Source organism: Rhinatrema bivittatum, chromosome 2 (assembly GCF_901001135.1).
Source record: "Rhinatrema bivittatum chromosome 2, aRhiBiv1.1, whole genome shotgun sequence".
In the NCBI taxonomy this organism is placed as follows: domain Eukaryota; kingdom Metazoa; phylum Chordata; class Amphibia; order Gymnophiona; family Rhinatrematidae; genus Rhinatrema; species Rhinatrema bivittatum.
The window spans coordinates 127,235,566-127,250,503 of record NC_042616.1 but is presented as its reverse complement, the minus strand read 5'-3'; the positions used below and the strand labels follow the sequence as shown (position 1 = coordinate 127,250,503).

General features: G+C 38.7%; 1 protein-coding gene across 2 annotated transcripts in view; it reads left to right on the top strand.

Moving 5' to 3' along the window:
* The window catches only part of ZEB1 (zinc finger E-box binding homeobox 1), a 730,328-nt gene that overhangs the window by 647,101 nt on the left and 68,289 nt on the right, over positions 1-14,938 (top strand). For both annotated transcript variants that reach the window (XM_029588597.1, XM_029588596.1), the window contains 2 exons: positions 5,297-7,095; positions 8,923-9,103. In XM_029588597.1, the coding sequence (XP_029444457.1) occupies positions 5,297-7,095; positions 8,923-9,103 (1,980 nt within the window). The remainder of the gene's footprint in view (positions 1-5,296; positions 7,096-8,922; positions 9,104-14,938) is intronic.

Here is a 14,938-nt window from a genome sequence, read left to right as displayed (position 1 = left end):
CTGCGCTGTCTTGCTACGGTCCCAGGAGGGATGGCAAGACCATTGCCACGCACCCAGATGTTTCTCGCTTCCTGAAAGGAGTCAAGCACATTCGTCCGCCTCTGAAGTGGCCAGTGCCTTTGTGGGACCTCAACATAGTTTTGGATTTCCTCACGGGATCCACCTTTAGACCCCTTCGGGGCCTGTCTCTCCGTTCTCTCACTTTGAAGATGGTGTTCTTGCTGGCTGTATGTTCAGCACGCCGCATCTCAGAGCTACAGCACTGTCTTGCCGTGATTCCTTTCTGAGAATCACTCCAGAGGCTATCCATCTTCGCACAGTTCCATCCTTCTTGTCTAAGGTAGTCTCACAGTTTCACCTCAACCAGACCATATCCCTGCCTACCACGGCGGGTTTGAAGAAATCAGAAGAAGGGCGTTTGCTACGCCATCTCGACATCGGCAGATTGCTGCCCAGATATCTGGAAATGACAGAAACAGTACGAAAGACGGACCATCTGTTCGTCCTTCACAGCGGGAAGAAACAAGGAGAAGCGGCCTCTCGGCCCACCATCGCCCACTGGATTAAAGAAGTCATCAGAGCGGCCTACGTAGAGGCCGGGAAGTCCCCGCCTCTACAAGTCAAGGCCCATTCTACCAGAGCCCAAGCAGCATCTTGGGCAGAATCTAGGATGTTGTCGCCTGCAGAAATCTGTAAAGCGGCGACGTGGTCCTCCCTCCATACCTTCTCCAGGTTCTACTGTCTGGATGTCCAGGCCAGGGAGGACACAGCATTTGCGAGGGCGGTCCTCAGGCAGTCCTCAGGCAGCCTCCCGCCCAGTCCGGGAGTAAAGCTTTTGTACATCCCACTTGTTCTGAGTCCATCTGGCTACACAACAGGAAATGGTGAGATTACTTACCTGATAATCTCGTTTTCCTTAGTGTAGACAGATGGACTCAGCATCCCGCCGAGCTGCCTGTATACATTGGTTTCACCGATTCCAGGTAAGCCTTATCACTTCTTACATGAATGCGTCCACTCTACCAGGTGTCGATGCCTTCCGGTTGGGAATGCTGGCGGTCTCCAGCTACTATCAATCGGTCAGGGGAATCCTGTTTTCACTATTTCATTGATCGTCAGTACACATATATCCATAACAGCTTTTGCAAGGAAGATTACTGAAGAGCTTCACTTCCTGTGGGGGTATATGTACCCATGCTGACGTCAGATCCGCCTCCAACTGCTAGCATGAGCACACTATACCCACTTGTTCTGAGTCCATCTGTTTACACTAAGGAAAACGAGATTATCAGGTAAGTAATCTCACCATTATTATGTCTGATTCACATACCATTTGCCAGAAAAGTGTGATATACATTAAACATTGTTACGTGTCTGTAGCAGCATAAGCTATAATGGCAATGTTGGCACCAGAAACAGTCAGTTATATGATCTTTCTGTTCCCTCCATATCATTGGGATGGCAAACGGCATGGATGGCCGCACACCTTTCAGCCAAGCTCGCAGACTACTGGCGCAAGATGCGCAACATATATGAGGAGCCCATGCTCTGTCCTGGTGGCCAATTTTGCACCAGGACAATTTTGCCGCCTTAATGAATGCAGTCATACGCCTTTTCTGTGCTTTCAGAGTAAAATCACCACAGATGTAACAAAATGTGTCACGGCTATTACGACATTGGCATGACATTTCATAAAGTATATGAAATTAAATCCACAAGCTTAAAACTCAACAGTTTTAGCAATACGATTCGCTCATTCACACAGACGTTGCATAGGAGACTACTCATTGCTGCTGCTTATATAAGGCTGTGTCGTTATGGAAACAAGTTGGAATCTTGCAGCCGAGCTGGGGCTTGCCCGAGCAAGTTCTGACATGATCAGGCAGAGTTTCTTGGTATATTTTTTTTAAAAAGTTAGTCTCTGTTACATGTTACGTTGCTTATGGCACTCACAAATACGACATGAATTTTAAAAATCATAAAAACTACTATCCAGCAAGAAAATATATGTTCAAGAGATTGTTTTAAAATTTCACAATTATTGTAACACAAAAGTGGCCGTTTCTCAAAAACCTTACGTGATGTACAAATTTCGAAGTAAGATCTGTGATCAGCATCAAAAAATCTAGTTGGAACACCAAAAAGCCTGAAGGAAACAAAAACTTTGTTTACCAGTGATAGAGAGCAACCATTATCAGAACATAGTTCTATCCTTTGGCATCTCAGCAGCCTTGTGAATCTTTTACCAAATGCCTAGCAGTAGTGGCAGCTCATCTAAGAAAGAACAATGTCTTGGTGTTTCCATACTTAGATAAGTGGTTAATATCAATAAGGTCTTTAAAGAAGCCAAAAGGTCTATGACTTTTATGATTTGAACTCTTCTCTCTAGGACTAATTCTAAATTACCGACAAATCTTATTTGTTACCTGTTCACCAGCTGGAATTCATAAGAGCTCATCTGGATACTCTGGCATGGAAGGCCTCCTTCCAGGGCAGAAGATGTCCAATCTTTGTTCATTGACAAGCTTCTCATTCTCACTTCAGTATCAGCAAGAGGGTTTATGGAACTCCTTGAATACATGGCAGCCACAGTACATGCAACACTGTTCACATGACTGCACACGAGGTTACCACACTGATACCTAAAGAAATGCTGGAATCAACATTCTCAACCACTATTGCACAAGATGCCAATAACCCCTCTGCTTTGTGATTCTCTGAAGTGGCGAAATCACCCATCTAGTCTTTAATTGGGTCAGTTATTTCATTTTCCCAAGTTAAGTTAAATTTGTTGACTGACGCATCCACTCAGGCCTGGGGAAGACTCTTAGGCATCCTGTATTCTCAAAGAATATTGAACCATAAGAAAAGAGTTGTCATATAAACAGGATAGAAATGAAAGCTATTTTCAAGGCACTTGTAGTTTGATTCATTCATAAAAGAAAAAGTCTAAAAATTCAAACAATATTGTAGCCATGTGCTATATAAACAAACAAAGGTATGAGTTTCTGAATGTGTCAGAAAGGTATTAAATTATGGACTTAGGCAATACAAAGAGATTTTTCTTTTTGCCATACACTTTACTGGAAAATACAACTTTGTGGCAGATGAAGCCTTAACCTGTCACCTTTAACTTCACGAATGGTCTCTCCATGACTACAATCTATAAGCCATATTTCAACAATGGGAAGTTCAAGTGGATCGCTTTGTGGTGGTGTTAAACTACAAGCTTTTGACATACTGTTCCAAAAGCCTTAGCGTCAGATGCATTCACAGTTCTCTGGCCAGAGGGCCTAATGTATACCTTTCCTTCAATTTTTTTGATATCTAAAACAAGATAAGATATGGGACGAGGCAAAAATTCTAATCTGTTATGTCTGTACCAGCCTAGGTTTTCCTGGCTCCTAAGGATGTCAGTGGCTCAGCCTATTCACCTCCCGACTTTTCCATGTCTTCTAATACAATGCAAGTGAACTTTTCTTCACTCAAATCTTCGCTCTCTATCAACTTGGAGATTGAGTGCATAATCTTAAATGCCTTGCCCTTTTCATCAGAAGTTAAAACAGTTTTACTGGCAGCAAGAAAATCATCTACAAGGCATTCCTATGGTTTCAAATGGAAACTGTTTTCTTGGACCACCTAAAATGTAGTAGGATCTTAACCTAGTTTTGTCAAGATTAATGATCTTTCCCTTTGAGCTTATGGAAACAAATGAAAACAAAAATTCATGGCAGACACTTTCCTCATAGCTGTTACATCAACTTGAACAGTAGTTGAACTGTAGGCTTTAGTAGTGGACCCTCCATTTGCTCAAATAGTAGAACGGCAGGACATAGCATACAATACCACCCAGCTCCCCGTAGAATTAGAACTTAGCTAGGAAGGAACTGAAAACTGATGCATGCGAAGCTGGTTCTTGAACTACCATGGCATGCATGCCCAGACTGACTTTCTGAGCTCTGAGAGTGCTGCTCTAGGTTGGTGCCATTGGGTGGCATCACCCCACTTGTGTGGCTGATTTGTCTTGCTATCACCAAAGGACATCTGTTTACAGGTAGGCAGATTTGCTTTACAGGTATTCATTTTCTTACAGAACGTTTTCCTGATTCAATCAAAGTGAATCACCTTTTTGGACAATGAAAAAAGTGAAAATACATAATTATAATTAGAAAGTTTGTATTAATGTTTAATATTTCTTAATGGCTGTTAAATAGCTATGGGTATAAATTATGAAATGTTTTTTCTGTTCAAAAAATGTTCTTAGCTATGATTTATTTCAAAAAGGTTTTTACAAACATTGTTCATAAAGCATAGAATCCTACTGCTCTATTCATAAGAACCTTCATTTTCAGTTTTTATTTTATTTTCCTGGGAATTTCTTAGTGTTTATTACAAGAATAAAAAATATTTACCCATAAAAATGACAAGTCATTTATTTCTACTGATTTCTCCCATTTTGTTCATTTTTTTTAATAGCCTGATAAATTCCCTGGAAGAAGAAAATAAAAATTGAAAATAGAGGTCCTCATATTCATTATTTAATAAATGTGATCTGATTAATGATAGAGTAAACTTTAATTTCAGTATATGGTTTCATTTTTAATTAATTAGCAGAACTTACATTTGGTACAACCACAATGTAGAAATGCAAATCTAAATGTATCTTGGATGGCTGCATGAATAGGACCACTGAGCCACCCTTAGTGACTTTATTTCCCATGTGCAACTGAAGTAGACCTGTAGCTAAAAACATTTTCTGAGTCCTATTAGGACTTAAAAATATTAAGCACAATTGCTGACATTTTTATGATAATGACATTGATTCAACATAGGCATAATGGGGATAATTTTCAAAGGCACTTACATGCCTAAAACCTGTTTTTAGGTGGGTGAGTGGCTTTTTGAAAATATCCTTGGCAGATATGTGTTTAAAAATATGTGCTAAACACAATTTCATGCATTTTAAACAGGCGTTCCGGGCGTTGGGAGATGGGCAGAAGTGGGATAGGATCAGAATTTACACATAATTTTCATTTCTAAAAGTATACATGTAAATCCATATGCACAGTTACATATGCTCTCTAGAAAGTATAACTTTGTGCATGTATCATGCATACTTGTGAATTTTCAAAGCAGATTCATTTTCATAAATCCTCTGAAAATTCTGGCTAAAGTCTGTGGGTAAAAAGTACCCATAGAATTTAGCCTATGCTGGCTGTTTGAAAATGACCCTCAAAGTATAATAATTTATAGGAATATAATTATTTTTTCTTGTTTCCTTTCTTTTCATATAAAGGAGAGAAGCCATATGAATGCCCAAACTGCAAGAAACGTTTTTCCCATTCTGGTTCTTATAGTTCACACATTAGTAGTAAGAAATGCATTGGGTTGATGCCTGTAAATGGCAGAGTACGTTCTGGGCTCAAAACATCGCAGTGTTCTTCACCATCCCTTTCAGCTTCTCCAGAAAGCCCAGGAAGACCACAGATACGTCAGAAAATGGAGAACAAACCGTTACAAGAACAACTTCCAATTAACCAAATTAAAACTGAACCTGTGGATTATGAATTTAAGCCCATAGTAGTTGCTTCAGGAATCAATTGTTCAACCCCTTTGCAAAATGGGGTTTTTAGTGGTGGTAGCCCATTACAGGCAACCAGTTCTCCTCAGGGTGTGGTGCAAGCTGTTGTTCTACCAACTATGGGTCTTGTTTCTCCCATAAGCATCAACTTAAGTGATATTCAGAATGTTCTTAAAGTGGCAGTGGATGGTAATGTAATAAGACAAGTATTAGAGAACAATCATGCTAATCTTTCGTCCAAAGAACCAGGAGCAATGAACTCTGCATCCATACAAGGTGGCCATTCCCTCATTTCAGCTATCAGTCTTCCTTTAGTTGATCAAGATGGAACAACAAAAATTATCATTAACTACAGTCTAGAGCCACCTAGTCAACTTCAGGTTGTTCCACAGAATCTGAAAAAAGAAAATTCAGTCCCACCAGAGATTTGTAAAACTGAAAAACTACCAGAAGATCTCACAATCAAATCTGAGAAAGATTCAAACTTTGAAGGAGAAAACAGTAATAGCACTTGCCTTCTTTGTGAAGACTGCCCAGGTGATCTCAATGCACTTCAAGAAATTAAGCACTACGATTTAAAACACCCCATTCAGCTTCCTCAGCTCAGTGGAATTGAAGCAACAAAGTCTGAATCGCCTACTTCAGACATAGGGGACAATTTAAATCCTAATCAGCCACCCTTAAAAAACCTTTTATCTCTTCTGAAAGCATATTATGCTTTAAATGCACAGCCAAGTGCAGAAGAACTTTCAAAAATTGCAGATTCTGTTAATCTACCACTAGATGTAGTAAAAAAATGGTTTCAGAAAATGCAAGCTGGAGAAATTTCTGTTCAGTCTTCTGGGCCATCTTCTCCAGAAACAGGCAAATTAAATATTGCAACAAATAATGACCATGCCAGATGTACAAACTCAAATGAACTGCAAAACAGTGCAAGTAATTCTCAAAGTTCTCTAAAGATAATTAAATCCCAAACTTCACCAGTTGTATCACTGACGGTAAATGGTTCAAGGAATACCCCTTCCCCTTCACCATTAAACCTGTCTTCAGTGAAAAATGCACAGGATTTTGTGTTTTCAGCTGATGGTGTTCAAGAAGAGCCACAAGTAGAACCTCTTGATCTCTCACTACCAAAGCAGCATGGAGATTTACTGGAGCGATCTACCATAACTAGTGTTTACCAGAATAGTGTTTATTGTGTTCAAGAAGAACCTTTGAATTTAACTTGTGCAAAAAAAGAACCTCCTCAGACAGACAGTGTTACGGACTCTGAACCATCTATAACTGTAAACACACCAAGTGCCAATGCCATAAATATTGCTATACCTGCAGTCACAGCCCAGTTACCTACAATTGTTGCCATTACTGACCAGAATAATGTTCCATGCTTAAGAGCTCTGGCTGCCAATAAGCAGACCATTCTGATCCCTCAAGTGACTTACACATATTCAACTACAACTAGTGCTATTATTCCAGAATTATCACAAAAACAGGCTCAACTTAATGGAAATCAGGTATGATGTTACATTTTTCAGTATACAAACTGAGTGATACTATAAAGATAGTGAAAGTGCTATTCCACTAAACTGTAAACTTTATAAATTAGTAATATGTTACTTGAAGCCAAGATAAAGCAAATATATTTGTTGGAAAGTTCCTGTTTTGTACAGAAACAATCCAAACTTGTTGCTTGGTACAGTATGTTTTAAACAAAATAATAAAATGTATATCTACAGTAATAGTATGAGCGAGGTAACTTTCAAACAGTTGTATATGGCATCATATGCAAGTGCATGGGGTCAGCATAGTTTTACCACAGTATTTTATAAAATGCACGTAACATATATGTGCATATTATAAAGAATGCATATGTTTACCCACACAACATACACACAGACATGCAATGCATCGAAACCATGCATTTCAATACATCGTGAACGTGTGTACTTTACCCGCCTATTTAAAAAATATACATGCATATTTTTTACTCATGACAGAAAATCAGGACTTGCGGGTAGATTTTAAAAGGGCCGTGATGTGCCCATAAACGTGTGTCTCGCTGTGCACAAAGATATGCCCTATTTTATAAAGTACACATGTAGGTTTTAAGGGGGGCACTTTGATTCAGGGTAAGTTTTTGGGAAGTGGGTTGGGGTTTGGGGGGGTGGTGTTACAGAAATATTCAGTGGTATTCCTTGTAAACTTGACATCATCAAATAAATTTAGACCTTATAAGTGATGAAGAGTTGATTTGTACATGCAGCTAGCAGAGACTGCAGTGTACAAATCAACTCCTCTTGTTAGAATTTTCATCGCGTATAAGGTCTAAAATTCTTTAATGTCAGTTTTACAATAAATATCTTCCCCCCCCTGTCTATCCAGATCTCCCACTCAGTACTACACAATAAACATGTTTAATATTACTTATGCAAGATAAATTGGAAGTGTATAAATACGTGAGGAAGTTGGAAAGCGTATGCACACAATTGTCTTAAGATAGCAACTTGCATGCGTACATATTGGCCTCATTCTGGAATGCCTTTAGACTGCATATTAATATGCATGCAAAAGTGAAAATACATGCATATTTTTTACTTTATAAATATGGAGTACACGAGTAGAAGCTACTTACACATATATGAAAACTTTTATTTACAATGGAGATAATTTTAAAAGGAGTTACACATGTAAATGTAACATAGTATCATTTGTATCACCTGTATACTTGTGTTAATGTATTCTGCCTTGAGGCGACTGTTTTAATGTATTTCCGCCCTGGAGGCGACTGTTCAGTTCCTTGTAAACCGGTGCGATATGTATTCTTTACAGGAACATCGGTATATAAAAATTAAAAATAAATAAATAAATATCATAGCAATTTTAAAAAGCCATTTATGTGCACATAGTACACTTAAACGTGTATAACTATGGACAATTCAATGACATATATTGTAGCAATAACAAAAGTCCATTTATATGGGTGAGGTGCATTTACACGTATAAAACCCAATTTTAAGTATGTAAATGCTCTTTGAAATCAGGCCCGTAATGTTGTGAAAATTCACCTTTATCTGTATATATTATATGTATAGAAAATGTTTATAAATGAGAAAGCAAGGATTGAGGTCTTTGTTCTGTCTACAAAATGTTAAAACCAAGAAAAATCTAGTTAGTTATTGTCAAGATTACAAAAAAGCACATTCTTATCTGCAATAATTAATTTCTCTTATAAACTTTATAGAAGAATGCTAAGTTCTTTTTTTTTTTTTTTTTTTTTACTGCCGCTCTTTTAGATATGATCTGTGTATTTAACTAAAATATAGTATATGTTTAATATTTAGGAAGAAAGACAAGACACTAGTTCAGAAGGAGTTTCAAATGTGGAAGACCAAAATGATTCTGACTCAACCCCGCCTAAGAAGAAAATGAGAAAAACAGAAAATGGAATGTATGCCTGTGATTTATGTGATAAAATATTCCAAAAAAGTAGTTCATTACTGAGACACAAGTATGAGCATACAGGTATGTCATTAAAGTTAGAAAATAATGTGAGAAATCATTTTTATATAAGATAATGCCTTTATTTACTAAGCTAGGCTGCACTCAAGAGCCCCCATCCCCTATGTACTTGTGTAGGAGATGGGGCCTGGAAATGCACACTGGTTTAGTCTCCCATACCATGCTCCCTCATTATTGCTGAATATACTACCACTGTCATTGAGGTTTGCCACAGGAATGATCATAGGTCCAGGGGAGGGAGGAAGATGAAGAGAATGAGGTCTGGGGGAAGGCAGGCTGCAGCGTTCTGGCAAAAATGCCCATGTGGTAGGTAGGTGGCATGCGTGCTAGGGGTTGCCAACATCTCAGTTGGTCAATAAACAAAAAAAATAAAAACACAGACAAAAATTGTTTCCTGTAATAAGCCTGATAGAATTTTCCCCAAGAGAGCTGAATTTAAACCATAGGAATTAATAATAGTTAAAGTTTTTCATTATGATTTGTTGTCTGCCTTTTTGAGAGAGATTCATCTATGGCGGTGTACAGCTTATTAATCTGATAACGAAGAAACAAAATATTATAGTAAGATGACCCACGATGCTATGGTAAACAATGCAAAATATATAAAACAGTGACAAAGATACATAAACCTCTAAATGCAAGTTTTATAGATGCCAAAAATACCAGAACAGAAAGGTAGAACAAATTCTAATTCTTCATGGACAAGCAGGACAAAAATCAACACAAGGGGTAACATCATTCGATGTTGCCTGCTTGGACCTGCTCTCTCTAAATTCAGAAAGTAGCTTTACTCTGTTGCATGTTCACAATGGCGCACAAGTCCTCATGAATCTCATCATATTTCTTCTGATGATGCAAACAGACAAGACTGCTCTCATCAGACTGTGGTTATTTTGCAGTATTTTTCTCATAAAACTTTACTCATTCAATTCTCAATCTGATTATTTCAAGTTGTCTTTCAAAAAACATAAAGAAAAGACAGAGGTAGTTTTGTTTTATATAGTGGCGCTAAGTCAAATCAACAACCTTTCTAGTTCTAGCCAAATCCAGCCACAGAATGGCTTCAGTTGAATTTCACAAATTATTTGAGATGCCTGGGTCCCTTACATAATACTACCAGCTGTGAGGCCTATGGAAAAATGTCACAGTGGACCATTAGGTACTGCCAATACAAGCTGACCTATGAATCGTCCCCTTTGGAAAAATCAGTACAAAATGAAAAAAGGTCAGTGTCGCCAAAATGCCACAGGAGAGTCCACTTAACCTCTCTCTCTCAGAGAACGGGAAAGATTGCCATCCAATCACAAATTGCAACATCTGGACCAAAAGCTAGCGCACAGGACTCACAAGCATTTGGTGTCTTCAACATTAAATTCCTTAGCACTGACACACGTGGGCCCAAGAGGCACAGTGCTGAAACACATGGCATCGAGGTGCTTGGAGCTAAAGCAGACTGTGCCGAAATACTCTGTGCCATCCACATCAGATCTAAAGAGAGATTCCTTTCCAATTCTAGTACCAGAATTGGATATCTCTTCATTAGCTTCTCCCCCAAATAGAATTTTAAGACTTGCCTTCCATCAAGCTCAGTATTTTGATTCCAGCGGTGGCCAATCCAGGTCACAAGTACCTGGCAGGATCCCAAGGGGTAGATTCCAAGCTGCTTATCCCAAGAATAAGCAGTGGATTTCTGAAACTCTACCTTAATAATGGTTAATGGACTGAACTCCTGGAACTTGTCCAAATTTTTTTAAATGCAGCTACATTAATAGCGTTCACCACATCCTCTAGCAATGAATGCCAGAGCTTAATTATGTGTTGAGTAAAAAAAACAATTTCTCTTTTTGTAAGTCAAATACATGTCAGATATTAAGAGTCTCCCTGGAGAAACTGCTTCAGTGTTAGAAACATTTTCCCAACGATTGGAATCCTCATCACCAATCTTGCCATTTCAAGAAATAGAGAGATGCCTTCAGTGTGTCCCCCATTCATATATCAAATCAGATTCTGAATCTCGGGGAAATTTTTCTCATTCTCTTTCTGATCTTCCAGACTCACCAGTTATTCCTCTTGATTCCCTATCCTGACATCTCCAGAAGAAATAGTCCACCTGACAATTTGTCATATTCGGTCTTCTTTCAAAAGATGGCACAATCTATTTTTATTTTACAGAAGACTCAAATCCTACAGAAGAGTTTCTAGGTGTTTAAAAGCGCACAAATGCCCCAAAACAGTGGATTGCTGTTCCAGTGCATAAGCTCTGATAGATCTACAATCCAAAATGTGGGTTGCTTCTCTCTCTACACAGCCTGTGGCCAAAAGGATAGATATAAAATATAAAGTAAAGGAATGCCTAGGCCATGATAAAACATAGCTATCACATGATTCAGTCATAGTTGAGTTAGCATAGTCTGTCTGGAAAGGCTTGTAGGATTATTGACAAATGGGAATTATCTACCCATGTAACAATCTCCCATATTACAAAATAGACTATCAGCTTCAACTCTCCAGCCTATCTCTTCAGCAGGCTGCAAAAAAATAAAATGAGAGATTTTAGGTTATTACAACTCTCAACTTGTGAGTTCCCATTCTTGTGACTGATTTTCATCCTGCTTGTCTACAGAAAAAGTAAAATTATTACCTGCATCAGGTGTTCTCCATAGAGAGCAAGACAAAACTAACAATCCATCTTCCTCCCCTTAAATTTGAAGTTCAGCTAGTGAATGTAATGAGAGGACTCACATAGAAACTTCCATACATGCTCAAAAATTTTCTGAGCAAGTCCATGCCGGCACCATCAGATGACATCACCCCACTCGTGTAGCTGTTTTGTCCTGCTGTCAACAGAGAATACCTGTTATAGGTAGGTGACTTCACTCTACCCAAAAGCCATCCTCATGCCAGATACAACATATAGTTCCTATTCTGCATGTCTCCAAAAACTGTAACAAAGGGAGATGATATTTATCCTTCATTCCTACATTATTTACATTCTGCATGAGGGCAGAATGTAAATAATAAAACACAGTTGTTTAAAGATGATTGATTATTGACTGCATTATAACTGGGGCCAGTAACTAAAATGAGTAAGTTAAACAGGACCCCATAAAAACTAAGACCCCATTTGACCTGGGATACACAAGGTATGATAGAGATCAATATTTAGTAAGCTGAAGAACAGAGAAGTTATCCAAATAAAGTAACCTGAATAATTTTGGCTGAATATTTAGCTGCACATCCAAGTATACTTGGATAAAATTATCTGGATAAAGTTATCTATAGAAACATAAAACATGATAGTAGATGACCATATTGCCCATCCAGTCTGCCCATCCACATCTCCTGCTAAGCTTTATAGTCCCTTCAGAGATTCTCTGTGCTTGTCTCATTCACTCGTGAATTCCAGTACTGTTCTTGTTTCCACCACCTTGAGAGGAGGCTGTTCCATATGTACACCATCCTTTCTATATGTATATTTTATGTTATATATGTTATGTTATATTTTCTATAACAAAAATATTTCCTTAGCTTACTAATGAGTATACCCCTTTCACCCTCATCCCATAACCCCTTTGTTCCATAGCTTCCATTTTGTTGAAAAAGACCTGCCTCCTATATATTTATTCCTTGGAGGTATTTGATTGTGTCTATCATTTCTTTTTTTTTTTTTCTTTTTTTTTTTTTTTAATATTTAAAGTTTTTATTGATTTTTCAATATTAGACAACAAAAATAGGTATATAATTACACCATAATAATTCAAATTATAAATATAAATCCAACTTTGTTTTTAAATAACATATGTTGGTCTAATTATGATCTAATCAAAGGATAACATTTCTAAATATCTGTGTATAAACAGAGGCATAGCAAACTAAGGGCCTCATTTTCCAAGCACTTTACCGCGTGCGATAAATTCGCAAATCGCGTTAACAGCTGTTAACGCGAATGCAAATTAGTCATTTGGTATTCAGGGGGCGGAGTCGGGGCGGAGCATATGTAAAGCGGGAACCTGTGTATCGTGTGCGGCGAAACAGCCGCAGTGTTAGCGCGGCTGCTATCGCGGCTAATAACTACAACTCCAACCTCGCGTTATGGACTGCGTTACAGGCCTGAAAAGGATTACCGCCATCCACGATAGTCCCAGACAGCCTGTTTCAGGCAGAGAGAGAGAGAGAGCCTTACTATAGTGCCTATTTTAACCCCTATAGGAGGGCCACCTACTAACTCGGGGTGGGGATTAGGTATGAGCGTCGGGGGTTGGGGGCCACTTTCGCATTCCACATGAGACCTACGGACTGAACAGTGGTCTCTAGTGCAGATTTGCTGGCCGTCGGAGTGAGGACGCTCACTCCAAGCGGAGATTTGGCCAACATTCTCTCCACCTAGCATGTTGTTGCCCAGGTAGAGTGTCCATCAAGCTAGGTAGAGAGAACGTTGCCCAAACCACTTCTTGGAGTGAGCGTCCTCACTCCGACAGCCAGCAAATCTGCACTAGAGACCACTGTTCTGTCCGTAGGTCTCATGTGGAATGCGAAAGTGGCCCCCAACCCCCGACGCTCATACCTAATCCCCACCCCGAGTTAGTAGGTGGCCCTCCTATAGGGGTTAAAATACCTATGTAGGGCATAGGCACTATAGTAAGGCGCTCTCTCTCTCTCTCTCTCTCTCTCTCTCTCTCTCTCTCTCTCTCTCTCTCTCTCTCTCTCTCTCTCTCTCTCTCTCTCTCTCTCTCTCTCTCTCTCTCTCTCGGAGCCTGAAACAGGCTGTCTCGATAAAAGAAACCGGCAATTATCGTGCACTGCGATAAAAGACTGAAAGAATCATCGTGCAGTGGGAAAACATCGCGTGCGGCGCTAATGTTTTCGCAAATGGCGAAATCATCGCCGCACACGATGTTTCCCCACTGCACGAAAGAAGCCTCATTTGCATTGGTAACGCCCCCTAATGCGTTACCAATGCGATATTGGAAAATAAGGCCCTAAGGGAGCAAAATAAGAAATATTGATTTATTCAAAACTTGCATTGTATTCCTGCTATAATTTTTTTTTACTGGATTGAGCTTGGAGACATGGCTATTCTTTTTTGCTCAACAAAAGCTTTAAGATGGTCAGGAATAAAGAAAATATAAACATCTTGATTTTTCTTAACAATACATTTACAGGGATATCTGAGGGTAAATGCAAATCCCATTGTCAGCAATTCCTGTCTAAAGGTCAAAAACTCTCTTCTTCTAGTTTGTGTTAACACGGATAAATCTGGAAAGATTTTTACCCAACTTTCGTGATACATAATAGGGTATTTACTAAAATAACGTTTCATAACTTTATTTAAATCAAGCAAGGTTGAAAATGCAACTAGTAGTAATCCCCTATCAATTATCTGATTATCAGTATTCTCAAGGAAATTTGTTAGTTTGCCCTGAAAGGGCATCTCCTCTGTAATCAAGTTGGGATTTCTTTTTGGTAGGAAATAGCAATAGCTAATAGTAGGCAACTCATTTTCTAGAAAACATAGACTTTCCATAAAAAATAACCTTAAAGTTTCCATCGGAACCTGACCAGCTACCCTAGGGAAGTTAATCAGGCGCAGATTCAAACGCTTATTATTATTTTCAAATAATTCAAGTCTTCTAGATAGGTAATCTCTATCTTTTGCTACTATTGACTTAAATTGTAAATTATTTTCCTCTTTATCTTCTAAGGCCTTTATTCTTAATTCAGAATTTTTTACACTTTCTCGGATTTGCATTAATTCCTGCTGATTATTCCCTGTCGCTATATCAACTTTTTTCTCTAGTCCTTTTATATCCATTGACATTTTAGCCATCATGTCCCAAA